General features: G+C 38.6%; 2 protein-coding genes across 2 annotated transcripts in view; one reads left to right on the top strand and one right to left on the bottom strand.

The window, feature by feature from the left end:
• Positions 1–18: 18 nt before the first annotated feature.
• On the top strand, positions 19–19,525 carry chdh (choline dehydrogenase). The gene is made up of 8 exons (XM_066644483.1): positions 19–123; positions 1,728–2,559; positions 3,259–3,410; positions 5,857–5,986; positions 7,135–7,269; positions 8,858–9,000; positions 13,508–13,610; positions 14,561–19,525. The coding sequence occupies exons 2-8, from the start codon at positions 1,833–1,835 to the stop codon at positions 14,977–14,979; spliced, it is 1,809 nt and encodes a 602-aa protein (XP_066500580.1). The 5' UTR covers positions 19–123; positions 1,728–1,832; the 3' UTR covers positions 14,980–19,525.
• Positions 19,526–19,545: 20 nt separating this feature from the next.
• Positions 19,546–27,399, bottom strand: part of cacna1db (calcium channel, voltage-dependent, L type, alpha 1D subunit, b) — a 114,109-nt gene continuing 106,255 nt past the window's right edge. Inside the window, exons 43-51 of the mRNA XM_066644480.1 lie at positions 26,422–26,555; positions 26,077–26,193; positions 25,143–25,531; positions 23,999–24,025; positions 23,463–23,603; positions 23,199–23,359; positions 22,269–22,390; positions 20,404–20,706; positions 19,546–19,836 (exon numbers count right to left, since the gene is read on the bottom strand). Of these exons, the coding sequence (XP_066500577.1) occupies positions 19,546–19,836; positions 20,404–20,706; positions 22,269–22,390; positions 23,199–23,359; positions 23,463–23,603; positions 23,999–24,025; positions 25,143–25,531; positions 26,077–26,193; positions 26,422–26,555 (1,685 nt within the window). The remainder of the gene's footprint in view (positions 19,837–20,403; positions 20,707–22,268; positions 22,391–23,198; positions 23,360–23,462; positions 23,604–23,998; positions 24,026–25,142; positions 25,532–26,076; positions 26,194–26,421; positions 26,556–27,399) is intronic.

Below are 27,399 nucleotides of genomic sequence, written 5' to 3'. Positions count from 1 at the left end.
AATTTGTCATAAATACAGTCTCTTCAATGCGAGTCGACTCCCAACGGTCATCTTAAAGAGCTAATTCAGAGAGTCGACTCATTCAGCAGTGACATATGAAGACAACCAAATAACAACAAGTGGGTAAGTGGCCGGTCGTAGACAGGACACTTTTGCTCATTAATTTTTGTACGGGAGTTTTGGTTAAAAAAAACTTTAAATAGCTCGACATTTCTGGGAAGACTTCAAAGTTACGGGGTGGTTTTCCACTGTTTTAAACACTCTTCACTACTGTCTGAAGTCGAGCACCGTGTTGTCGAAGAAGTCAGAAAAGATTCAGGGCTCTTTTAATAATGTTTTGCAACAAATGATTTCCAATAATAAATATCCACCGGACGTGGACACACTGAAGACAACGTAGAATTTAGACAATACGCCTCCCCTCTGTAAATTTATGTTCCCAAATCTCACCTATGGACTTGAGTTCACTGGGTGCTGTTTGTGTCACTGATACATATAACTTACACTGATCAGCCATAACATTAAAATGACCTTATAGTTTCTATATTTTATATCAGTTTTATTAGCTCCACTTACTATATAGCTAAACTTTGTAGTTCTACAATGAATGACTGTAGTCAACGCTCTGCATACTTTATTATACACTTTAGCCCTGTTCTTCAATGGTCAGGACCATCTTAGAGCAGGTATAATTTATGACACTGATGTGTTGGTGCTATTAGTGTGTGTTGCCCTGGTACAAGGTGAATTGCTGCTGGAGTCTTTAAATCCCTCAGTGTTACTGCAGCAACTCTTGAACCACTGTCAATCTCTTTACTCAAAGTGGACTAACAAGATACATGTCTAACAAGATAATGAAATAATTAAAAACTCCAGCAGCACTGCTGTGTCAGATCCACTAATCCTGGTCATTTTAATGTTAAGTCTGATTGGTGTATTTCAGCATAATTACGTTGTTCTTCACAACACCCGATTTATTCAGATAAATAACTTGAAAAATCAGTTAATATCTACACTGGTAAAGCAGACTTTATTAATTGTATAAATAACCTAACCCCAAAATTGAGAATTGTCCAATAGGAATGCCCTACTGCTGTTTTCCTACTGGACAAGCTTGGCTTTGGGCTGAAGTTGTCTGCTTCTTCTTTTTCTTCTTCGTCCTTCGGCTGCTCCTGTCAGAGGAGCACAATTGATATGACCCTGACTTTGGGCTGAAGTAATCTGACTAAAGTGAGAAATCCTGCTTTGTGGTCGGTCAATGAACTCAGTGAAGAATGAATCTTAAGAGTATTTATATGCAATGCATACAAAGATAAAACATTCTTAAAAATAAAAAGTGAGCATAATTCAGTTAAAATTGTTATCCCAAAAACATAGTGAAGTATAAGTGTATGTATGCTGCCAAGGACATGCTTACGGTTTTAACAAAATGAGCGACTCAAGTCATTCAATTATTTTTCAGTCATGTTATCTCATTCTGTCAATAAACAGAGCTGCTGCTGGAATTATGCAATGGCCCTGGCTCATGTGAGACTAGCTGTCTGATATGATTTTGTCTTTTGGAGTAAATCCCTTTAATAATTAACTTAAAAAAAGGTTTTAGCATAGGGTTTAGAAGTCAAAATCCTAAAAAGTGACCTGAAAATGAAGTATTTAACACCAAAAGGAAGAAATTTGTTAAACTATATATAACTACAGACATTGTAATGTTTTTTTTTTTTTTTCAGGATTACTGCTGGGTCATTGGTGCTGTCCTACCTTGTTATCTAAAGAAGTCTTTTGTACATAGACGACAAGGGGGAAATAAAACAAAAAATCAAACCTACATTATTATGGTGGGCATCCCTGTGTTGGCACGACTGGCTTTAGGCCTTGGCAGACATGCCAGTGTACCAGCACCGCCATCTTTCTGTTTAAGCTCTGTGCACAAACAAAGACATTATAGTATTGCTTCAGCCAGTGAGAAAACTCCATCATTCAGTTATGTTGTTGTGGGAGCTGGGTCAGCTGGCTGCGTGCTGGCCAGTCGCCTTTCAGAGAATTCATCTGAGTCTGTCCTCCTCTTGGAGGCAGGGCCAAAGGACATGCTGCTGGGCAGTACTCGTCTGTCATGGAAGATCCACATGCCGGCAGCTTTGACATATAACCTTTGTAATGACAAATTCAACTGGTTCTATCACACAGTTCCCCAGGCTGGAATGAATGACAGAGTGATGTACTGGCCACGTGGGCGTGTCTGGGGTGGCTCATCTACACTCAATGCCATGGTGTATATACGCGGTCATGCTGAGGATTACAACCGCTGGCACAGGGAGGGGGCTGAGGGCTGGGACTATGATCATTGTCTGCCATACTTTAGGAAGGCCCAAACCCATGAGCTGGGAGCAGACAGTTACCGGGGAGGCAGTGGTCCCCTGCATGTCTCCCGGGGGAAGACTGACCACCCTTTACACCGTGCCTTCATTGAGGCTGGTCTTCAGGCAGGTTACCCCTTCACTGAAGACATGAATGGCTTCCAACAGGAAGGATTTGGCTGGATGGATATGACCATTTACAAAGGTATTGATTAGATATGTAGTAATACATCATGACATAAAACTGACCCAATACATTATTACAGTAGTGACCAAAAAGGTGATCACACATCTTGTGGATATGAGTGATATCAGCCATAAATTTCTAACACAAATTCATTGCATCCAGTTTGACGTATGCCAACTTGTTCAGTGTCATATGATGCACATGAGCAATTACATGTATAGTCATTATATTGCTCCATTCATATTTTTGTTTAAAATAGAGTTACAATAAAGAGTCATGAAACTAGTATTGGGAATCATTTTTATCATTAGTGGGACTTGGTATTGAATTGTATAGTAGTTTTATTTTATTTTTATTGTAATTATTTTTTGTCTTGAGCATTGAATGGCACATTTTCAGCTAGTAATTATTTTTGCTCTGTCAACTAATGCATTGAATTGAAGAAACCACTACATAGTTTTGAATAGAGCTCAGAGTTCTGTGAATTGTCACACACACATAATCTTTACTTATCATATCAAACGTTTATATGTTTTAAATTCAACCCAGAAATATACAATTCAGTAGCATCATCTACAACAGTCCCTAATTTTTCACTGACAAAACAAGGCTTTGTAACATTTCCTTTTGTTTTCAGTTTCCACTGGCACTTCCAGTTGCTCTCAATTTGTTCTTTCACTAATTCTTTTAATCATTGTTTCTTTCTGAACTCTCCAGGAAAGAGATGGAGTACAGCAAGTGCATACTTGCGCCCTGCTTTGTCAAGACCAAATTTAAAAACTGAAGTCCACAGCTTGACCACACGTATCCTGTTTGAGGGGACTCGAGCCGTTGGAGTGGAGTACCAACAGAACGGACAGACAAAGAAGGTGGGACTGAGGGTAAAATTCACAAAGGTGCAGTAAGATGTATAAGCTCCTAAATATGTGGGAAAACTGGCCAGATTGTGGCTGATAGTAAATTATGACTATACAAGTTTTTTGTTTTCATTCGTTCATTCATTCATTCATTTATTATCTGTAAGCGCTTATCCAGTTCAGGGTCATGGTGGGTCCAGAGCCTACCTGGAATCATTGGGCGCAAGGTGTTTTTTTGTTTTCATTATTGGTTAAATCAAATATTATTTTTGATTACACATTTTGCATATGCCTTTATCAACAAAGAACCAATCAGTCATTTCCCATAAGAAACTGGAGAATATGCACTAAGAATCTTCTCAATACATAATCTCTCATAAGTTCTAGGTGCTTTCTTTAAAATTTAAATTCCATTTTGTTTATAGGGTGCTTTAAAATCGTATTTTCACAAAGCAATTGTACAGAATTCCAGGTCCTAGCCCCAAGTGAGCATTCTGAATGTGTCAGAGGCTCCCTCTGAGAAAATCTCCCCCAGAACAAGAAGAAGCTTAACCAAGACTCAAGTAGAAGGGCAGATGAAATTATGCAGAATAATCTGACAAAATATACGATGTCGATAGGTGTCTTAGTAAATTAAGGTGTGAGGCACGTGATAAGTGAGCAGTGTCTACTGGAACAAAGCAAAAGCCCAGTCCCAGCAGTCACTTGGTGACTGGGAAGGTGAGAAACCCCTGCACATGCAGATGGTGACATGGAAGGCAAACAGGAACCACTATGTCCTGAGGCTGGCCCTGAAGAGTGGACAGGGTATGCAGATGATACTCCATGGTGGCTCCAAAGCTGGTCTGAGGTTGAGCAGGCTGGGAAACCACACTGCAGATAATCTTTTCCAGCATTGGGCCTTACAGGATGAAAAGTTGATAAGCTCCATAGGTTAATATACAGATAATTAGTTCTAACATTTATATCCAGGTGACTGGGTACATTAAGAATCAGAGTGCAAGTTATAGCCTCCGCAGGCCTAATTAGAAGAGCGTGGATATCTCAGATTATCAAAATTCCAGTACCCCTAAATCTGCACAGTTTAACTCACAGGAATCTGATTACGAAACAAATAGATTTTAACCTAGATTTAAAAACAGAAGATGTGTGCCAGATGTGCACTTAATGTTAGACAGAGGGTCATAAATCATACATCAAATATAAATGGATTTATTATCAGACATACAATGCATTATTGTAGTGCAGAAATAGATATTTTATGACCTACATTATGCACTACGGAGTGTGGAGGGAGTTTTTAAAAAAATAGCAGCGTGATATGGCAGTTTGGTATTATGTGCATTGTCACAGCAACAGTTCCTCACGTCCTGTTAGTAAGCATTGGTGTAGTATTTTAATATTTTGAGTACTAACCTGACAAACTCACACTTTTAAATCTAGTACAGAGTTAGTTACATCAGTTAGTATGTGGTGCAAGCAAAGCTAAACATAACAATATCACTTTGTTTTACCTGTTAGTATTTACACCCAATAAGAAAAAACACAAACTGGGGATGGACGTGTTTGAGAAGTGTAAATATTACAGTGAGAGGTGTTATCCACTAAAAGCTGCAGCTAACTTCATACTACAGTGTTTGCTATTTCTGCTTCTGATTCTCACAGTACTCTATTGCTTGTTTGATTTTCTTGGAAGCATTTTATCAGGTTACTGGTATTTAAAAGTCAGGTTTACAAACTGCTTTGACAAATAGGTCGGCAAGAACTTCCTGTAGGACTGACTGTGTTTCCTTTCAGCACATGTAGCAAAATCTGGCATGCACATTTTGCATCGTTCTTTTATTATTATTTAAAGAAACATTGGCTGATCACAGATGCTTATTCCGTCCAAAAATCTGCCACTTCTGCCAATACAGTCTCTTCAATGCGAGTCGACTCCAGCGGTCACCTTAAAGAGCTAATTCAGAGAGTCGACTCATTCAGCAGTGACATATGAAGACAACCAAATAACAACAAGTGGGATTCTCTTTAATCTTTATATCACTGGATATCAACTCTATATTAATATATTTTAACTACATTTGTGTTTTACTTCTGTTCTTTGTTAAATAGTTTGTTTTTGCAAATACAGATCCCAAAGTCCTTGACCTTATTTGATTGCAGTGTCTCTGTTCAGTTACAGAACAGGCCTGTTAGTTTTTTTTTTTTTCTCTCTCTCTCTTCAAAGTTCCAACCACATTCTCTTTCCTTATCATTTATAGTGGTTGTATCACCCATCCTGCTGAGAAAAGCTGATGATGAACTAGATATTGACTGCATCATTTCCAAGAGCTGTTTCTTTTATCTGAGTCATCTACACAGCTATTCAACACAGCTATTCAATTTATGGAAATAATAGACAAATTATTTCTTTACAAATGCAGAGATTTGCTGTGTGTATAATTCATTGTTGCCGCAGGTGTTTGCTGACAAAGAAGTCATTCTCAGTGGTGGGGCCATCAACTCCCCACAGCTGCTCATGCTGTCTGGGGTGGGAAATGCTGATGACCTGAAGCAACTGGACATCCCCATTGTGCAGAATCTCCCAGGTGACCTGTGACCTTTTCCCTTACTCCAGATTACCTGTTACTACCAAAAACAACATGACAGTGGAATTTTTGAAGAGATTGAAGTGGTTTATAAGCATATAATCATGTTTTTTTGTGAAGGATTCTATGTTGGTCATTGATATCCCTTGACTTATGATAATGTTGGTGTTATTTAATTTCTTGCATTTTTATTGCTGATTAAAGCTGGTGTAGTTCATTTCTGAAGCTTTTTTTTTTTAAATACTATTTACATCCTCATAGCAATTAAGATCAAACCCTGATAGAAGAACACCAATTTTGAATGTAAAACAGTTATTTTTGTTCTTTAAAGTTGTTTTTTACTCACTGGACCACTTTTTCCTCTTAGTAGATGGAGTAAAACACAGATATATAATAATTACTGGCATATATTTGCAGTAAACTGTAGCTTTATGCAGCTGAAGTTCATATTGGAATTGTCCATTCCACCTTAAGTGATGATGTTACATTCAGTTCAAGGTGGAATGGAAAGTTAGACTCTTTGTAAGTTACGAAATAAGAGGTTTATTATTGTTAAAGCATAAAGCATTGTGAGCATTGTTATCTCCTATAGGGCATATACCTAATATTAACAAACAGATTTTAACCTGTCTTCTCTCCAGTTATTGTTTAGGTAAGTTACATATATTGAATTGACACCATTTTAAATGGGTGTTTCACAATGTACAAAATTAAAGCCAGTGAGTTTTATTGTTCAGAGTTTGTTATTTGTGTAGAAGGTCCATTGCTAATCAATACGAAAAAAAAATACTGCTATTAAAGGCAAATGCAGTTTGACAGAGGGGGATGTTTTAAACATCTATATACAGGAAAGACCCTAATAACCTCTCCAGCTGCAGTCCAGCAGTGCACATACAAGTGTTTTGGGAGAGTGGCAGGGCTGAAGGTTGGAGGGTGGGATTTTTGTTGTTGTAGTTTTATTTATTTATGTATGTATGATATTTTCAAAGACTAGACCACACTTGCTTGTTTCTGGAAAATTACGTGCTCCAGCTTTAAATCCACATGTTGTCTGATTAAAGTGAATGAGGAAAGAGTTGCATGGTAACTCGTGTGTGTGTGTGTGTGTGTGTGTGTGTGTGTGTGTGTGTGTGTGTGTGTGTTTGTAGGAGTTGGTAGTAATCTGCAGGACCATTTGGAGCTCTATATCCAGCACCAGTGCACCCAGCCCATTACACTGTACAAGGCCCAGAAACCGCTCCATATGGTTAAGATTGGCCTAGAGTGGATGCTCCAGTTCACAGGTAGTAGGCCATCAATTCTATATCCAATATGCGTCTGAAAAGAGTTTCTTTTTTATCAGATCAGTTTATTTGTATAGGGCTTTTTACAACTGACGTTGTCACAAAGTAGCTTCACAGAATTCCAGTAAAGACAAGGGTTTGACATGAAATGTAAAAATGTAAAGAATGTAAAAAACCCCCCAGAAGAGCAAGCCAGCGGCAACAGTGGCAAGGAACAACCTCCCTCAGAGCTGAGGAAAAAACCTTGGGAGGAACCAAGTGGGGACCTATCCTTCTCTGGTCAATCTACTTGTAATAATAGTTAGGAGTCCTTTAAAAACTTCAGTGCAGGGCTGACAGCTCCAAGACAAGTGGCGGTAACTGGAGCGTGGGCAGCTGGTCTGAAGCGTGGAGGAGGAGCTCGACATTTAGTCATCCATCAGTGTGCATCCGGGCAGGTGGGCGGTCGTTTACTCGGAAAAAGGGATTTTGAATGTAAAGCAGAGAATGTGAACATTTCCAGAGTGTGGCTAATTACTCCAGTAGATCTGACTAAACTTAACTAAAAGGAGAGAACCAGAAGGACACACAGACGCAGGAGCATTTTGAAACATTGGCATCCCTCCGCTTCACCATCGACAAACCTGAGTGATCGCGTGAAGCCGTGGGATGACAGAACCAGTGTGTCAGTTTAACATAATCCCCTGTGTCCATGGACCCCTGGATCTGACGCCTTTATCTAAGGGGGAGCTTATTAACTACCAAAAGATAAACTAAACAAATGAGTTTTTAGCCTAGATTTTAAGATTGCAATCGTGTCTGAGTCACAAACATTTTCTGGGAGATCATTCCAGAGTTGGGGGGCTTTATAAGAAAAAGGTCTTCCCCCAGCTGAGGCCTTCTGAATTCTAGGAACTATTAAAAATTCAGTAGTGTGTGATCTGAGTAATTATGGAGGCCCATAATAGGAAATAATATCTTGAAAGTATTCAGGAGTGAGCACATGCAGGGCTTTATACGTCAATGACAGAATTTTGTAATGGATACGGAATTGAACAGGTAGCCAATGAAGTGATGGTAGAACTCGCCTGATATGTTCAAATTTTCTAGTTTGAGTCAGGACCCTGGATGCAGCATCAACAGGGATGCATAGCCTTGATCAGAGGCAGGAAGAAGATCATTTGTTATCTTCACTAGAGCTGTCTCAGTGCTGTGATGTGGCCTGTATCCAGATTGGAATTTTTCATATATATGATTCTTATATAGATATGAACCTGTCTTCTAAAATGACGTTATGTTTTATATCAGCCACTTCAGATGACAACCAGGTCAGATTTAATACTGTAGGCTGAGTTTGTTGTATAAATATTTTTGATTTATTATTATTATAATGTATATTTTACAGCTCCAAATCTAAAGATTTTAACCTGGGAAGGCGGATACAGCTTAGGTAGATGTCAGCCTAGTTTGCTAGAATAAATATTAAACAATACACAGATCTCCTTCACACCAGTGTGACTAGTACTTCTTAACTGATTACTGTCATAATGTAATGATTATAATGAGGATACAGTGGAAATGTCTTATTCTTTGAAAAAATGTTTTCCAGGTTATGGGGCCACGGCTCACCTGGAGAGCGGGGGTTTTATACGCAGTTGCCCAGGGGTCACCCACCCGGACATCCAGTTCCATTTCCTGCCCTCACAGGTTATTGACCATGGCCGTGTCAGCTCCAAGGTGGAAGCCTACCAGGTCAGTCTGATGTCTCTGTTTGGCTACTGATCAGGATTAATGACTTAGACAGTTTAGACTTTAGTCTTTTTCATATTTGACCTGAGGACCAGAGCAGACCACAGCACATTTCCACTGGGCATCAGTAAATTTCAGTATGGCTTAGCGGCATTTTTGGACTTCATCGACATATGGCTTCCATACTTTGTAAACATCTATGAATGCACTGACAAAATGTGAATATTAACAGTTGCTTGTCAAAATATTTCCAAGCCCATGTGATGGTAGTCATCACAGAGGTATGCTAGTTCTAAATGCAGTTCAGGGATCAGTAATCACACACATGAAGTTAGGTTTCTCAGGATAAGTCTTGGGTCCTTTAATTACAGGCGTTACTGTGCACTGATGCATTTCTGTCATGGTGGTGAACCTCAGCTCAGCTTTTGCTCATCAAGTACAGGCCCTATTCAGGTTCAAGCTTGATTACAGTACTTATTCAAGACATTTTTGCAGAAATTGATTTTAGGTTGATCACAGCTACATGAAACAAAGCTGTATTGGTATTTCACGTGCTGTAGCCAACATCTTTGCATTTAGAGTTATAGAATCGTAACGTTTTGTAATGTTGTAGTAATGTGTAAAGTATTGAAATTGGTTTGCTATTGCAAACAAAAATATAAAAAGTATAGGAACGTACCTACCTATTTGTCATTTTAGCAAAACTTATTATATTCTGGGCAGGACTAATTTATGCTCAGTTTTTTTGTAACACAGTGTCAGGACTAAGGATACATTCATTCATTCATTCATTCATTATCTGTAACCGCTTATCCAATTCAGGGTCGCGGTGGGTCCAGAGCCTACCTGGAATTGGGCGCAAGGCAGGAATACACCCTGGAGGGGGCGCCAGTCCTTCACAGGGCAACACAGACACACACACACTCACACCTACGTACACTTTGAGTCGCCAATCCACCTACCAATGTGTGTTTTTGGACTGTGGGAGGAAACCGGAGCACCCGGAGGAAACCCACGCGGACACAGGGAGAACACACCAACTCCTCACAGACAGTCACCCGGAGCGGGAATCGAACCCTGGAGCTGTGTGACTGCGACACCTACCTACTGCGCCACCGTGCCGGCCACTAAGGATACGATGAAAATAAAATACCAAAATTGTTGTGCTGGCTTGCTTTGATGGAATTTAAAAGATTTTATTCATGATACATGATACAAAATACTTATTTTACTGTACTAAACAACCTATGAAATAAATAATGCAGTCCTTTTATGGGACATGTGTACAGCACAACATGCCCCCTGTATTTCTGTATTGTAGGTGGAATAGCTTGTCTTCTTATTCTTTATGTTGGTTCTTCAGTCACATTTTCCTCCTAAATCTTCCAAAATGCAAACACTTTTCTTAAAATAATGCATTTAAAAATTGTAAATTTCTACGTTGTATATTTCTCATTACAAACCTCATTCTCAAAACAGTGCCTTAGAAACATGCACATGGCCACACAACAATTTAGTGGTCATCATCTTCACATAAAAGGCAAATGAACCAACGAATCTTGCAAACTACCATACACAATACAGTACAGTAACACAATGTGTACTGTCTTTTGAATGCAGGCTAGTGATCAGCATTCTGCTTTTGCCATTTGCTTAAACATGCCACATTGTTCATTGTCTAAATAGTGACGTGCACCAATGATATGCATAACAAGCTTTGTTTACATAACAGAAATGGCTGGTTTTTCTGGAATAAATGCAGAAAGCTAGCACTAAGTTTACTGAAGTTGGAAAGAAAACTCATTCTACAAACCTCATTCTACAGGGGCTAATTGATTTTTGGACCAGTCTTTTGAAGAACTCTTTGAAAAAGAAATCAGACTCTTTTTATTAACACAGTCAGTGGTTCTGAACGGCACCTTAATAGGCCTCTTAACAAAATGGCCCCAAATATTTTAAAGCAACATGTAAAATGTTTACTTGCAACTAAGCAAAATGTTTCTTGGGAATGAATATGAAAGCAATTGTTTCTGTTTTGGCTTACTAAAGCCTAGACGAATGTATACATTTCATACAGACTATATATTGGAAAAAAAATATTGTGATATATTTCCCACCACTAGTTAAAATATATGGTGGTATTAGAAAGTAGAAGATATGGTTTAGTGTTTCACAACCCTGTTCCTGAAGCACCCTGCCATGATCATTTTAGTGTTTTTCCTGCTTCAGCACAGCCAACACAGCAACTCTTAAAGCACTTGTTAAGTAATTGAGGTTCGGGAGAAGGGAACACAATAAATGTGCAGGGCGGTTGAGAACTCCAGGACCAGGGTTGAGAAACACTTGTGTAGGTGATGAAGCAGCTCAAAAGGTTTCTGTGGAAAAATAACAGAGAGAATGGGGCTAGGAGAAATAAATAATATATTCCAGGATTGCATCAGGGCAACATGACATTGTGCAAAAGTGCAGTCTACAGTGCTGTTTTTACTGCATGCAACGACACTGTTTTCTTTATTGGTTGAGGCCCTTGAAACTTAATGGGGTAATTAGGTTGGGATGAGTGATTTGGGAGTTTGTTGCTTCATGCCAGGCAGTTTTGAAAAGGCAAGGGATCAGGGTGTAACCTTTTTAGCACACCACAGCAGATGTTTGAACTGAGGCTCAAAACACACATATTTAGAGGATAAAGCCATATATCTGTGAGCAAAATTCGAAAGATTTTCTGAGAATTATGTCTGTTTACAGCTTTCTTCCTCTCTCTTTTAACACAAACCTAGGGTGACCAGACATCCTCTTTTACCCGGACATGTCCTCTTTTTTAGACTAAAAAAATGTCCGGGCGGAATTTCACAAACGTCCGGGATTTTGTTTTTCTAAAGCTTCAAGAAGCATTTCGTTCACAAACTAGTCCCGCCCTCCCCTACTCCGATTGGTTTCGCTTGAGTGAGAAGGGGGCATGGTGAAGTAGCATAAAATCTTCTGATTGCACGGTCTGACTGTAGAGCTACCGTTATTGGTCGATAACCTTCTCTGTAAACATTTAATTGGTCAGTCTGTATGTCAGTAGTCCTTGTTTACGTCAAGCAAATCTCATGTACACACCCCACCAGTGCTAAATTTACAACTGTGCTGGGTTATTGGGCTTGTGTTTTTCTCCACAATTTTTCAACTGTGATATCAGCAGTCATTGAGCTTCCACAGCGCCCCCTCCCCACAGCGCTTAAATACACATGAACATTTTAGCCAACTTTTAAAGACACAGAATTTTGACACACCACACACACACGTCATAAATACCACTCTCATTTTGAGATACCGTCCACATTTGTAAATACCGTGGTATACCGTATTATCGTTATACCGCCCAACCCTAGTAAACAGTGAAATTTTGTAAATTATTATCTAAAGAACAAATTCATGCCTACTTTTTAACTGAGACTGTAGCAGTGGATAACTCTGATATATGAAGAATATGATCAAACCAAAGTTTATAGTTAGCTCTCTTTGGCTCCTTTCTTTGAAACTTAACCTCACCGCTTGGGAAAGCGAGGAAAATACCAGAGGATGGGGCATTCAATAACAAACAAGTTCTGTTTACCTGTCGAAACATTCCTCACTTATGTTTTATCACCTCTCTCTGAGCCTAAAGGGCCTGCAGTTATTAAAGACTAAGGGCTATTTCCTAATTTTACACAAAGATGAAATACACATTTGATTCATTACTCATTGAGTAATGAATCAAATGTGAAGTCATCTTGATGAAGATGACTTACCAAAAGTAAAAAAAAGGGCTATTTGACAACTTAAACTTATGTATTTATTTTCATGTCACAGTTAGTATTTTTAATAAATCTGTGCATAGTATTGAGATATTGAATAAAATTCATTGTTTTGGTAGAATTCACTGTATGTGGTAGAAATGTCCTCTCTCATTTTTGACTCCAGGAGGCTTAGTTGTAGCACTAACCCTTACACTTGGAGGCTGTAGTATATCTTTGCTAGCTATCTATATGAGCTGGGTACATGCTGTTTCAGGTGACGAGATTAAGATTAAGGTAATGTGAGTAAAAGCATTAAACAACAAAACAAGCATAAAAGAATAACTATATCCTGCATTAGTTTGTGTCTTGCTCTCCTCTTTATTTACATTTACATTTACATTTATGCATTTGGCAGATGCTTTTATCCAAAGCGACTTACAAAAGAGGATCTAACATTCGAACTACAGCACAAATTATACAAAATACCTTACATTAAGTGCAATATGCCAGGAAGTAATAAGTGCATTAAAGAAAGACATTCAGTGCAAGAGATACTCTCGGAAGAGTTGGGTTTTCAAGGATTTCTTGAATGTGGAGAGGGTTTCTGTTGCTCTGATAGTGCTTGGAAGCTCGTTCCTCCAGCATGGTACCAGAGATGAGAATAGCCTCGACTGACCTGTACGGGGGGTTAGCCGTGTTAGTTTATCTTTACCAACGGGGATTTTTATTTTCGTGATTCTGAATGGCAGGTACATGTTGGACCGATGAGGAGCACAAGTGTGGGTTGGTTGAAACTGAAGAGCAGAAACCCCCTTGATCACCCTGTAATTCAACCTAATTACCTTTCTACTGGTAAGTCCACTCTTAAACAATGTTGTGTATTACCCAAGTTTCTAATTCCCAGGAAAACCAAGTGTGGAAAAATGCCCCAGGTACTCCACATGCTTGAAAAACTCAAGCTCTGCTAAAGAGTACGATGGAATATTCACCCACATGTCAGTTTGCATTGGATTATCATAACCTAGGGTTATTTTTACTGCTCGTTTTACATACTGCTCATTTCCATAGCGCTCACTATGGAAAGATGACTGGAATAGTCTTTTCTGATGGACTAAAATCACAGAGATACTCCAATAAAAAATACTGTACCCCATTTCCACAAGTAAAACTCAAGCAGGAAAAAATCCCAACAAAGTAGGGCTACAAAAAGCAAAAAAAGAGACACTTTTAATTCTTTAGTTAATTGAAATACAGTTGCTGTTTAGGAGTTTTTAAATACTAATTGAAACAGTAAACAAAAAATGATGAATTTTTTTTAAAAAGAAATCTTTAGTGTCTTTTTGAAAAGCAGTGCTTTAATCACAAAAATCTGAATGTAAAATTGATCCAGATAGAATGACAATTGTGCACGTAGAAAACATAAATCTGAACAAGGCACACATTAAGAAGAAACTGTTTATAAGCTGATAAATCACTCCCAAACCATCATTTATCTGACATGTTTCCACAGGTTAATGCAGTTCTGTGGAACTGTGAAACATCTATGACATACCTTGGTCAAAATACCACAAGGATTAAACAATACAGCACTGTTCTCCCCCGTCTAAACAACCCTGTTCAGAACGACGGGTTTTGGCAAGAACAGCATTGTACACAAATAAGAGCCCTTGGGCAAGATTCGTAATGTACTTGGTGAAAGTATGTCCGTCTTGATAAGAGCAAGAATGTCAAATGTTATAAATGTTAATCATTTTTAGAGCACTCACCCTCTTCATTCATCTGATTCCCCCGTACTTTTTCAGATGAAGATGTTCGGGAATTCCGGCAGTGTGTGAAACTCTCACGGGAAATCTTCGCTCAGAAAGCCTTCGAGCCCTTTCGGGGGGCTGAGGTCCAGCCAGGCCCCACCATCCAGTCAGACGCTGAGATCGATGCTTTTGTCAGGCAGAAAGCAGACAGCGCATACCACCCTTCCTGCACGTGTAAGATGGGCAGAGCTGAGGATCCCATGGCTGTAGTGGACGCAAAGACGCGGGTGTACGGTGTGGAAGGTCTGAGAGTGGTGGATGCGTCCATCATGCCCAGCATGGTCAGTGGCAACCTGAATGCCCCCACCATTATGATCGCAGAGAAGGCTGCAGATGCCATTAAAGGCCTTCCCTCTCTCTATGATCCCAACGTGCCTGTGTACCAGCCGCCCAGTCTGGACACACAGAGATAACGGTACTGCTAAGGAAGGGGTAGGACCTGAGTGAGGAGCACATGCAGGAATGTGTGTATGTCGTGAAGTAAGATTAATCGAGCTGAGCTGCCTTACTATTCAGGGACCAGCTTTTCTTTGTGTTCAGCCATTTTAGAAAGCAGTATTATTTAGTAGAATCAACTAAACACCAAACAAACTAGAAATAATCTTGAACAAGTAATAGAAACACAAACCTGAGCTGTGATCACATATTCATTTATGAAAGTGCCTTATGTTGCAATGAAGATTTAATATCCTGAGGATATGGAGTGTGTTTACATGCTCTTAATAATACGTTCTTGCTAGGATTTATAGTTATCTGTAAAATCAGAAATCAGATTAAGAGCTGGATTGTAGCTCAGTAATTGGTTTCTCAGCGTGTGTTTACTCATACAATTTATTTTTTTTCCACCCATTATCTTGATTTTCCAAGTGCCTGCTAATGCGTTGATCAGATTACTCTTAAAATTTGATTTTGTGCAGTTATCAGATTATTAACTCATTGCCATATCTTTTGGTAACAAATTAAGGTCTCAGGTTTTAGTGTAAAGCAGCTTGTCAGTCAGACCAAGGATATGCTATTTAGCTAAAATGGTACATATTTGGGTTGCTGATGCCTTTTTATGATATTGTTGAATGACACTTCCAGAAGCACATCTGTCCCTCCGTGATGAAATTCCAAATGAACCCAGCAAAAATATGAGACCATGGCTTCTGAAGAATTTTCACAAAATACTCAAAACACTTCTGTTCATGTCACTTTGCAGTGGTTCCTGAAAATCTGTTAAACACTACTTAACGTTACTGGCATTTTGGTTTAAAATGTCGATATTCTGACATGGGCACTGAAGGCAAAAAAAAAAAAGAGTGAGAAAAAAAGCACAGATGATCACTCCATATTTTCACTAAACACAGAATTATTTCACAGCCCTTCGTTGTTCACTTGTAGTCTTAATGTCTTCTTAATCTATTCACTTTACTCAGTGTTATTAATGAGAGCACAGCTTACTTTACTAGAGGTGGCAAAAGAAGTTCAGGAAAAAAAGATACTCTCCAGGATTTTATTCCAACTGCTTGAATCCTCTAATCACCTCAAACAAGCCTCGGGAGCATCTGGGCAGCTGAAGGTAAATTCTGGGGTTCTTACTTTCTGGAACTGAATTTGCCACCTCTTTGTTTACATAGTTCCACTGATTGTTATAAAAAAAACAAAACAAAAAAAAACCCTTAAATATGAATAATGATTACTGAGCTGCTGTATCAAGACCAGGAATATCACCATATATAATAATACTACTGTGATTAAGCTGTTCACAATACAACATATTTTATATGCACCAACGTTTTGATTAATGCTTATATAAAATGTATTAATATAGAACACTTGACATTAAATATTACTTACACAACTACAGCAATGTTATAGAGTCTAAAGGTAAATCCATTTGCATCTCTACGTAAGGGTGAATGTTGTAGAATTTAAATGCAAGACCAGTGAAATTAAATATGCAAAGGTGTATGTAAAATACTGTTTACAGTCATCGTTGTTTCTTCTTGTCATCACACTATCACACAATGTTCTTTTGTTAAAACACATTTTATTATTTAATTATAAAATAATCGAGGCCAAAGAAGAACAAGAGAGAAAAAAAGCTAATGTACAAAACAAAACAAAAGAAGAAAAAATATTTGTTACAAAACAGACAGTGCTGCACAAAGAGCTACACAGATTTTGGAATAATGGGGCTAAAAACATTGAACAAAGTAGAGATTTCAAGTACAAGTACCCAAATTCACTATATGAAAATAAACATTTTCATTGCAGCTTTACATCTTCTTATTCAAATAATTTTTGCAACAGGATTTGACTAAATCAGAATAAAGCTGATTTCCAATGTAAAAGGAATTTGTTTTGAAATTCTTTAATAGACCTACACCCCATTTTCTCTGATGTATAATGACCCGAATGGAACAAACAAAGAGTCTGGCAAGGAATTAAAAATAACTATTTGCCTGTGAATTCCAGTGTTCAATTACTGTGACAGCAAATGCTAAAATAATTTGTTTCCCTGCTTGACAGATACACCTGTGGTTGTGGTGTTAGCTGAACAAGAGCTAGCGCTTTCTTAGCAAATGCATATTTTCGTATAGCCTGTAGCTCTGTTCTCTGCTGATTATGAATATTGGATGCAATAGGTTTTGCATCAGAAAAAGAAACAAAACACGACGCGGAGGACAGTGCAGAGTGCAGCACTGTAAATGTGCTGTTTGCTTTACAGAGCCCTTGGTGGTTTAAAGTGTTTCAAAGCAGTGCTTCAGAGAGCCAGCAGTTTGGCTTTTTGTTTTCAAGCATTCCTTTGCGATGCTAAAGATGCTATTGTGATATTTTACCACATTTAAAAAATAATAATAATAATAAATAAAAATCACAAAGTGATTCATGATTGGACTCAGTGAGTGCACAGATCACTGCAGGATTCCAGTGACCGATCCCAGAATTTTTTTTTTTTTTCTGAAGCTCATCCCTGGAATTTCACTGGAACAGGAGAGTAAAAATGGAACATACAAACGTACTGTGAAGTAAAAACACTGATATGTAATGTATACTCATGACATTTCATCAGATGTTTATAAAATATTCTCTTTGCTGTACAGTAGCTTGGAAAAGTGCATAAAGGCAGATTTTTTAGGTTAAAAATTCTCCAGGCGAGAGTAAAAGGGAGAAGAAAGCTCTATGGCTCAGCAAACAAAGGGTTTCATTTGTTTAGTATTCCAAGATTCAAATATCCTGGGACTTAACACCCTAAAAAAATGGGTGAGAATTCAGCAGGCACTAGCTGTACCTGGTAGTGGGGCTTTCTCCAGCCTTACTATCATCACTTAGGCTTTAAAGTGCCCTTTCGGCCCACTACAACTTCACACGACTAGCCATAGTACAATACTCTGTCATTGAATTCTGCCATGTTTGCTCTTATTGCATGTACTAAGTGGTTTGTAGTCGATAATAGAGGAGTATGTAAGTGTTAAACCTGTTGATAATGAATGAAAGACAGCTGTTACTACTACCTTTCGTTCACTGATAGTCAACCACGTTTCCGGAGGAAAACCATTCTGATAGCAGCTTGTAAATGACATGATGAGAGACAAGCAGCTTTGTGAAAGCAGTTTTGGTAACCTGCTTTTTTCTGTTTTCTTGGGTAACCAAGGGCAGTAGCTAACTGGTTGAGCACTGAGTTGTGGTCTCTGAGGATTCTGCACTCTCTAGCCCAGTGGCTTTGGTCACAAAGGGAACATGCTCGACCCTGATTGGTAGAGGTAGCAGAGGTGCAGTGTGGAGTTAGCAGCTATAGGGTAGTGCAGACATGTAGGTAGTATTTCACCTGAGGAGTAGGAGTGTGTGATGAAGACAGCAAAATCTTTTACATGCACAAAAGACTGTACAAAATGGAAAAACAAACCGAAAAACATAATAGTAAAAATACAAAAGTGTCTGGAAAAATAACATTAGAAGAATACACTGCCTAATCGAAATAAACTTCTTGGAAAAAATGTCAACATTTAAAGCAGCGATGGTAATGCATAAATCTACTTGTGCACTTAAACATGCACATGATACGCACAAAAACGCACATGAACGTGGTGCTGGGGCTTTGCTTACTGACTTACCAAACGTCTGCCTGCTTGGAGTACCTTTACTCTTGAAAATATGAGCAAAAAAAGCACACATTCTTTCGTTTTTGGAATTTGTTATAAGTAGGTCTTGGGTGCATTGTACGAATTTGACATTGGCTCAGATCATCTTCACACAGCTAGACTGAAATATTAAACATCAAAAAAGGCAAATAAAATGTACATGAAGCTTCTGTAATGCCACTGTTTCAAGGTTTTTCTAAAGCAGGGTGGAATATTGCTGTACTTTTGGTAAAATATTATCAAAATATTCTAAAGATCACCTACATAGAACTATCTTCGTAATTTCCTGTAATTGTCTCATGAATTCTGAAACTTGAACATGTCTAGTCTGCACTGCATATGCATGAGAGCAGTCTGCTGAGTTTGATAATGTGGTGGGTGCATGTGATATATTGCTGAGGAGTTGTAACCGGTTGTTTTGTGGCCTCTCACTGAGTGGCATTCAGAACTGGACAATGAATGGCAGTGTACCAGTGTGTCGTTTGTGCACATGGGTAAGGCAATGGAGAGGGATATGACTGCAAAAGGAGACATTTTTTTGGTTGATATGTAGAGGATGTGGAAAAATGTTCTTTAAAAACCATTTGGAAAAGAACCATGCGTTTCAGAGCCTTTCCCTCATTTCCCATGTCCAAATCCCTGTAGAAAGCCACGCCCCAGTGAGTCAATAACTTGTTGAAAACTGGATGGCTAATGTTAGAAGTTTGCTTGGTTGATCGACCCAGAGAGCTCCTTGTCTCCACTCCCCTTAAAGGCACTATTTCTTCTTTCATTAGTTTTTGTAGGTTTGTTGTTGTTGTTGTTGTTTTTGTTTTTATCTGTTGTTGTTTTTGCACATTTTTTAAGAAAATACTATAAATTTGAGATGCATATCATTTCATCTGTGAGGTCCTCCTCATACCTGCTGCTTGGTTCCAACTCCTCATCACTGTAGTCTTCATGGATGTTACGATCTGCGTTGCTCTGGGATGCGCCAGAACTCTCTGATCCTGTCACGTCACCCAGACTACCGTTCAGTAAATTACTTGCCGCACTTTCCATTTCATCGATGGTCATCTCACATGCGTCAGCGATCTCGTGTTTGGTTGCCGCCACAAACTTTGGATCCTTTGCATATTTTCCGAGTCCCTCTGATATCAATACCTATGGGAAGAAGAACAAAATTGAGGTAAATGCTATATTGCGCAAAAAATGCTGCCATAACCAAACCTTTTAACTAAATTGTTTTAATTTTGTTTGAATGTTCCCGGACCTAGAGACCTGTGCACATTTTTTACAGCAAGCCTTTAAAGTAAACTATTATTATTAGTGGAGTTTGCGGTTTCCACAGGAGTCTCTGATTCTAGGGAAGTGGCTTGCCTGTCTGTTATCACTTCTTGACAAAAGCAATGCTGTATGTTCCCCAAAGAAAAACATTTGTGCATGGCCTGAAAATTGTGGAGATCATGTCCTCCATATCCACAAGGGTGTCATATCCTGTTTACCTGGAATTTTAAGTACAAATGTGTGTATTCTGGAAAACTGCCATTTGCTAAATGGGTGAGTTAATGGTAAAAGTATCCCAGTAATATCCTGGGCCTAAGTGTTGCTTGAAGTGCTTGTGCATCAGCGCTTATGAAGAGGCTCTTTAGGAGCCTTCTCACGATAAAAAAAAATAAATAAAAAAAAATTTGTGGTGTGAGGGATATAATGAGAAGCTGGGTTACTCACCGCCTCCACCAGGCTATGTGCACTGCCTCTCTGCTGCAGGTACTGAGGGCAGTATCCTGGTGGGATCCGCAGGTGCGAGCGGGTGGGTGTGGCTGACCTGTGGGAGAGGTCCCGACCGTGTTGGGTGTACCAGGAGCTGCGGCGAGTCAAAGCTGGCGTGCTGCTGCTGCTGGGGGGAGCTCCGTGCCAGTCCACTTGGATCAGAGGGGTGTAGGACAGGGGTGTGGCTGGAGGTGTGACCCATGAGTGGACCGAGCGAGTAGGAGAGAGACGGCTGGAGTCTAGTCCAGCTACAGCCATCACCTAGATATCAGGATCAACAGTCAGAACAATGAGATATTTTGGGGCTGCCAAGTTAAATGCAAATAGTCGTTGCCCAAAGAAAAGCATGAGGAGAGAAACAACCTTAACATTTCAGTGGAAGTCCACAAATTCTCCAAAGTAATTTTAGTCCATTTCTTTTGGTCCATTCATAATGAAATTTTCAAAGAATGCATACAGAGTTTCTTTGTTTTTCTTTGGACAATGAAAATATAATTGGTCAAAATAAATATATTTACCATATATTTACCAAGATATATTTATGTATTTTAATATAATAAAAAGTATGTTTAAAAATATTTATATATAAAAAAATATTATAGTAGCATTAGGATAAACCTAACTTGGTGGTTATTCAAACATGACCAGTGTTAGTTGTAAACACAAGTCAAAAGTTAGCCAACATAAATCATGAAAACATGAAATCATGTCATTTGGTGACAAACCATTCAAGCAGTTTCATGATACAAATGTGTGATTAACAACAGGAAGGTGTAATTAAATAAAATAAAACTGGAAATGTTTTAATAATAAGATGCTAGCCAGCTGGCTTGTTCACATAGTGGTTAATCAGGCAATAGCTAAAGAAATGTAAGTTGTGAGGGGCTGTAAGAGTGTGTAACGAAGGGTAATAGTAAAACGTGAATCTGATAGATAATAGTGCACAGATGCAGTACAACAGATGGGTTTCTTGTTTACACACTTTATGGCATGTATGTGCAGTCAGGGGGAAAATGCACAATTTCAGAATTAGAACTGTTTGTTTTTCATTGTGGGTGCCAGGGTCCAGGGTCCTGGGGTTTTGGATTCGAGCCCCGCTCCGGGTGACTAACTTTGATGAGTTTGATGTGTTCTCCCTGTGTCCGAGTGGGTTTCCGCCGCGTTCTCCGGATTTGTCCTATGGTCCAAAAACACGTTGGTAGGTGGACTGGGGACTCAAAAGTGTCCATATGTTTGAGGGTGTGAGTGAATGTGTGAGTGTGTGTTGCCCTGTGAAGGACTGCTGTCCCCTACAGGGTGTGTTCCTGCCTTGCACCCAGTGATAGGTAGGCTCCGGACCCACCACGACCCTGAACCTGATAAGCGGTTACAGACAATGAATGAGTGAATCAATGAATGAATGTTTTTCATTGCATATTAATATAATATTATATCATACTGCCTATGAACGCCATTAAGTTCACTTTTCACTAAATATTTATTTTTTAAAAACTGTTATAGCTTGCTGGCATGTCCTGAAATGTTGCCAAATTTACCTGGTTTTGTTGAGTCTAACTATCTGCTCCTTATCTGACCATATCAGGAGCGTATCATGGTGGTAACATTAGTGTCGCTAAGTAAAAGTTAATAGGCGTATGAAAAGTGTACTTTACAACCTGTCAAAACTGAATTTGACAGTTACTGTAAACATAATGTACATGACATGAGACACACGGTAGCTTGTTGACACTGCACAGAAATCCGGCTATATGGGCATAAGTAAATAGAATAAGAAATAGATTGAGAGGTATTTAATCTATGGGACGCATGCTGAAAGATGGTACCTGATGCTGCATTAGTTGAAGAGGTAGAGCGGTCCGATGATGAAACGAGGGAGAAAGGGGGATCTCATCTTGGCTGCTTTGTCTGCGCAAACATTCAAAGTTGAAGGAAGGCCGAAGAGGAGCTGCATGGAAATAAAGCAATCAGATAGAAAGATAGACAGATAGACAGATCAGTTATTAATGCCATTTTTTATATATTTAATTTTTATATATAATAATTCAACTAACCATTAACAAGCTCTTCATGAGTTGAAATGGATGTCAAAGTGGGGGAAATATTAAATGATCAAAAAGTTCCCAATTGTTTTCTCCCCTAAAGCCTGTTATTGTTTGATTGATACTGTTATTGTTTGAGTGTGTGTACACATACACATTCCTAAGCCACCCTGAACTTCTTCCCAAAAACACCTCCCTGTTTCAGCCTTTACATGCATGGTCTGTACTAGCAAATTGGTATTATTTTAACATGAAGAGTGCTTGAAATGACATATTCTTTTAAATCTAGTGGGAATAAAAAGATAAATGCTCTTGGATATTGTGGTTAAATATGCAGGTTCAATGAACTAGCGTAATGTGTAAGAATTGAAAGAAGCCATTCTTTAGGGAACTGAACATGTCAGTACAGGAGTGTGTGAAACTACATAGAGATGGCTGCAGTGCATAAACCTCTCATTATAAACACATTTATTACATTTAAAGTTCAGTGGTGGAAAAAAAAACACAAGTGTGGATATACAGGAAAAAAAAGTCATTCATCTCCATATACTTATATTCTTCACAAATGGCTGCCTGTTGTTAAATTACATACTACAGTGATTGATGGTAAAGCCTTGAAAGTGGAGCTGAAATGAATATATGCCATGTTTTCTGTATATTATTCTTCACCCATATATTTCTATATATATGAACTGTGCATCTCTGTTGTCTCACTCTGAGGCGTTGAGGGGAGAAGTCTCCTCCTGGGTGACTTCTTGGGTTCCTGCACAATGGGCTGCTCATCATCATCATAGAAGCATTCGGGCTCTTGATAGCTATCAGGAATGTCTGCCTCTAAATCACTCATGGTGTCTGGATAATCCCTGGCCGACCTCCTAAAGCCAAGACATTATGAAAGGAATGTGTATTGAAGAACTAAGACTAACTGCTGCCAAGAACAATTCACAAGAAATGGTACTGTGAATGTGATGGAGATACCTGTCTCCTGAAAGCACGAGGTCATCCTCTTGATACTCCTCTCCACTGTAGTACTCCCCTGAACCTCTGTCGTCATCACTGAGCTTGTGGGTGGAGTCTTCCCGGCAGATGGTTGGATAGCAACCAGCTGTTGCTTCTGACCTGAAATAGAACATTTTCAGTGTTTTCTTGTAGTCTCCGCCAACAAACGGTTACAACTACTTATACCATACAAACATATTCTCTTAGTTGTAGGATTTTAGAAATGCTAACATTGCTAAAACATACAAACACTGCCCCTTCCCCACAAAAAAACAACAACAACAACAATAGAAAAAAAAGAAAAACACAAATGAGTGAAAACCAGTAGATGGCTAACTTACATAACTTACATAATAACGTATGTTTATATAACTTTATACACAATAATAACTGACCTGTCTTTCATTTATTAGATGTATTAGACATTTATTATTAAATTAGATGTCACAAAGAGCATGTAAATAAAAGGATGAATTAGTTTAGAGGGTAAAGGGATAATAACGGCTTAAAAATACCTAATGTAGGTCTCATAGTATCGTGGTCTGTTCCATCAGGCAGAGGAGTGACAATCAGTTATGATACACATGCATGGATGAATGGATGGATGGTTTAATGCATGCATGATAAAAGACAAGAAACAACAACAATAACCACAGTTTCTCAAGAGAGGTGTTCTGGTAGAAAAACATGAACTGTTGTGAGGGTGCTATTGACAAAGATAAAGGGGAAACGTTCATAGAGGAACGGCATTGTCACATCAGTAATTACAAAACACATAATGGAAGGAAACATCACACAAATGTTGTACAGTGCTTTAAAGGCAACATCAACCATTCTGGGGAAGTGCTTTTCAGTCTGTTTCTGTTCAGAAGGTCCACATCTCTCCTGAATTTGGCATCACATTAGAACAGTTTCCAGCACACAAGCAGACTGGAGAGCTAATGGTGAGGAAACATCCTCTGGTTTTAAATTGTAAATGTCATGTTTCATATAATGTGTAGTCGTTTTGTGTATAAATGTTTTGTTGTTGTGGTAATCCACCTTCATTATATGTCTTTTCCCTTTTTGAAACCTGTTCTAGTCTTTAGTGGGATTATTTCTTGTCTTTTTAAAGAAACAACATGTAAGATGCTGTATTTTTGCTATTGGGCTCCTCCTATAACTGAAGAAAATAATTCACTTTTACTGCAGTGCCCTGAAATCAAGAGCAGGAAAAGGGAAGTGGGGTTGGTTTCCTGTAGTTTCTGCAGTGCTGAGCTCAGAGTAGAAATGACAGAGGCTCTATTCTCCCTACTACAGCTCAGTGGAGCATCAAAATGATTTCCAAACTGTTGCTTTAAAGACTGTTCTGGGAAATACCTTTTTAATTAAAAACAAGCATTTCTACCAAAACGCTTCATTGTCCACACCTACTTCAATAACTTTGCTACAGCTTAGCCTATTTCAGTTTAGCATGTATATCAAAACTGATCAATGTTTATAGAAATTTCTTGTCAAAGTTCAAAGACAACTTTACTTGATTAAGAACCCTTATTTGAATTAAGCCTATATTAAATTACCTAAAAAAACAATAGGAAAAAAAACCCCCAAAAAATGTATAAGCTATAATCACACAATAAACCCTGATTAAGCAATACTCAGCTCAAATAAAGCACTCACCTCTTAAAATGAGACTTTTGCAGTGCTTCTCCATCACTCCTGAGGTTGATGTAGGAACCCAAGGAAGAGACCCGGCTCCTGGGCCCATCAACGTGACACGGACACTGCCCACCATTAGATAGAGTAGGCCCACATGGCACGTTGGCATTGTTGAGGTTGGAGTTTGAGGATTTGGGAGATTTGAGGTATGAAGAGTTGGGGTTGGAGTGGGAGTAGGGGTAAGAATCCTGATTTGGGGAATAGAGTGGATGTGGAGGGGGATCCACTTGGACGTAGAAGGGATGAGGCGGGACTTGTAGTGGTCGCTGTGTGACATTGGTAGAGTGGGTGAGACCCCGGTGGTCTCCATTTACATGATTCAGATGGTTTCCAAAGAGACCACCATTTCTCTAAGAAGAGAGGGAGATTAAACATTAGAACTCATCAGGCCTCTCAAGTCTCAATTACTCTCACTGAGCATTGTTGAGCATTTACTCTACACTGTTGTAAAAAGGGGCCAAAAATGTGAAATTCCTTCAGTGGACATCACTGAAAAAGACATTTTTCAGTGTGAATAAGCTGCATAATGACCTTTCAAAGAATAACATTTGCAGATGCAAAGAATGTGTTTAGCCACATTGTTTTTGAAATTTCTTCAGTTGAAACCTGAATAAAAAAAAGATAAATAGAATCCCGGGACAAGCAACAGCTCAGGCATGAACACTGATACCTTAATGATAGAAAAGTGATATGAAATGCACATTGCACAACTAGGCCCTGATTCACTGGATTCAATGTCATAGGAGCAGGGAAAACAGTAACATATACTGAGCAGGGCCTCTAGAAATGGGTGGGAAACCTGATAGCATTGCAAAGAATTCCTTGTTAATTTAACCTGCATTTTTAAGAATGCAGAAATCTACAAACAATGAAGATTGAGACAACTCCTTCTTACCCTGTATATTTCCTCTTCCTCATCAGGGTTGAAGTCCACTAGACCTTCATCTTGTAGATCACATGATATGGCTCTGCGAATCTCAGGGCCAATATCATGTAGCGTGCGAAGACCAGCCTAACACAAGACAAATTTTACCAACTGAACTGAACTATTCTGAATTACATTTCTGTTTTCATGCTGACATGCTGTCTTGGGGTCACATTATATAACCACACACTGTTCTATTCCCACACTATTTCAACTGCAAACACCATAATTTTATATATTTAGATTATAAAATATAAAGTCCCACCACTAAATCCCCCTAATGATTTGTAGCTGAATTGACAAGTGAAGTCTCACCTGTAGTGCGATGGTGGTGTTAAGGTTGGGATTGTGCCGTCCCACGAGACCTAACTCTTTGCGTTTCTTGAATTTCCTAAAGTAGTCCTGTATCAGGAAAGTGGCATAGAACTTCCCCACTGTTACCTCGTCATCTAAGTGAACAGACCACACAATCCCTTTCTAGGTCAACAAATATAATCACAACCAGCTCTAACAGGCAAAACCCATTGGCTTCACCTTCATCCCACTGCTCTAGATTAAAGATACTACTGTTGTCCTAAACTTACAGCATATTGAAGGAGTGATTCTTTAAGAGCTAACTTTCTACAGTAATGTGCATAAATCTGAGTCTATTTTCATTTATACAATTCCCAGTCAAAATTGAAGATTCATTACATTGTAGGTTTTTCACATATGTAGATATTCATTAGGACATTCTTGAAATAAGAAAAAACATAATCATAAGCATTCGGTTAAATCCAAATTTCTTTTGAGAAAAGACCTCTTAGACCTCCCAGACCAACAAACCTGTCACCATTATAGTTAAACATTACTTTAAGTGTTTCCCTTTGACTTACAGGAGAAAATCAAGCTCAAATCTTCCTTCAGATCTGAAAAAGCCCGTTCTGCTACTGAGAGAAAATAACTTAAAAATATGGGTTTGAAAAAAGCTGTTACTAAACAATAAAAATTTGCAAATCAAACAACAACTGACAGGTTACTCCACAGGCTAAATGTTAATATATTTGCATATGTATGGGATGACTTGGATCCTGAGAAGCTGAGAATATAAAGCTCTTTGAACTGAACTTGTCGTAGAAAGGTGAGTTTAGTTTGAAAACTAAAAGCAAGTCTCCTAAAACAATAAACAATAATAGCTAAGACATTGATTGCTTTTTAATCACAGGTACTCACATATATATTACTTTCTTGTTTTTCCTGAAATTATATTTAAGTGAAATATCTTTATAGCTTAAACCTTTCCGGTATCTTACT

The sequence above is a fragment of the Hoplias malabaricus genome, chromosome 14 (assembly GCF_029633855.1).
Source record: "Hoplias malabaricus isolate fHopMal1 chromosome 14, fHopMal1.hap1, whole genome shotgun sequence".
Lineage (NCBI taxonomy): Eukaryota > Metazoa > Chordata > Actinopteri > Characiformes > Erythrinidae > Hoplias > Hoplias malabaricus.
Note: the sequence above shows the minus strand (reverse complement) of the source record. Positions and strands in the feature narration are given on the sequence as shown.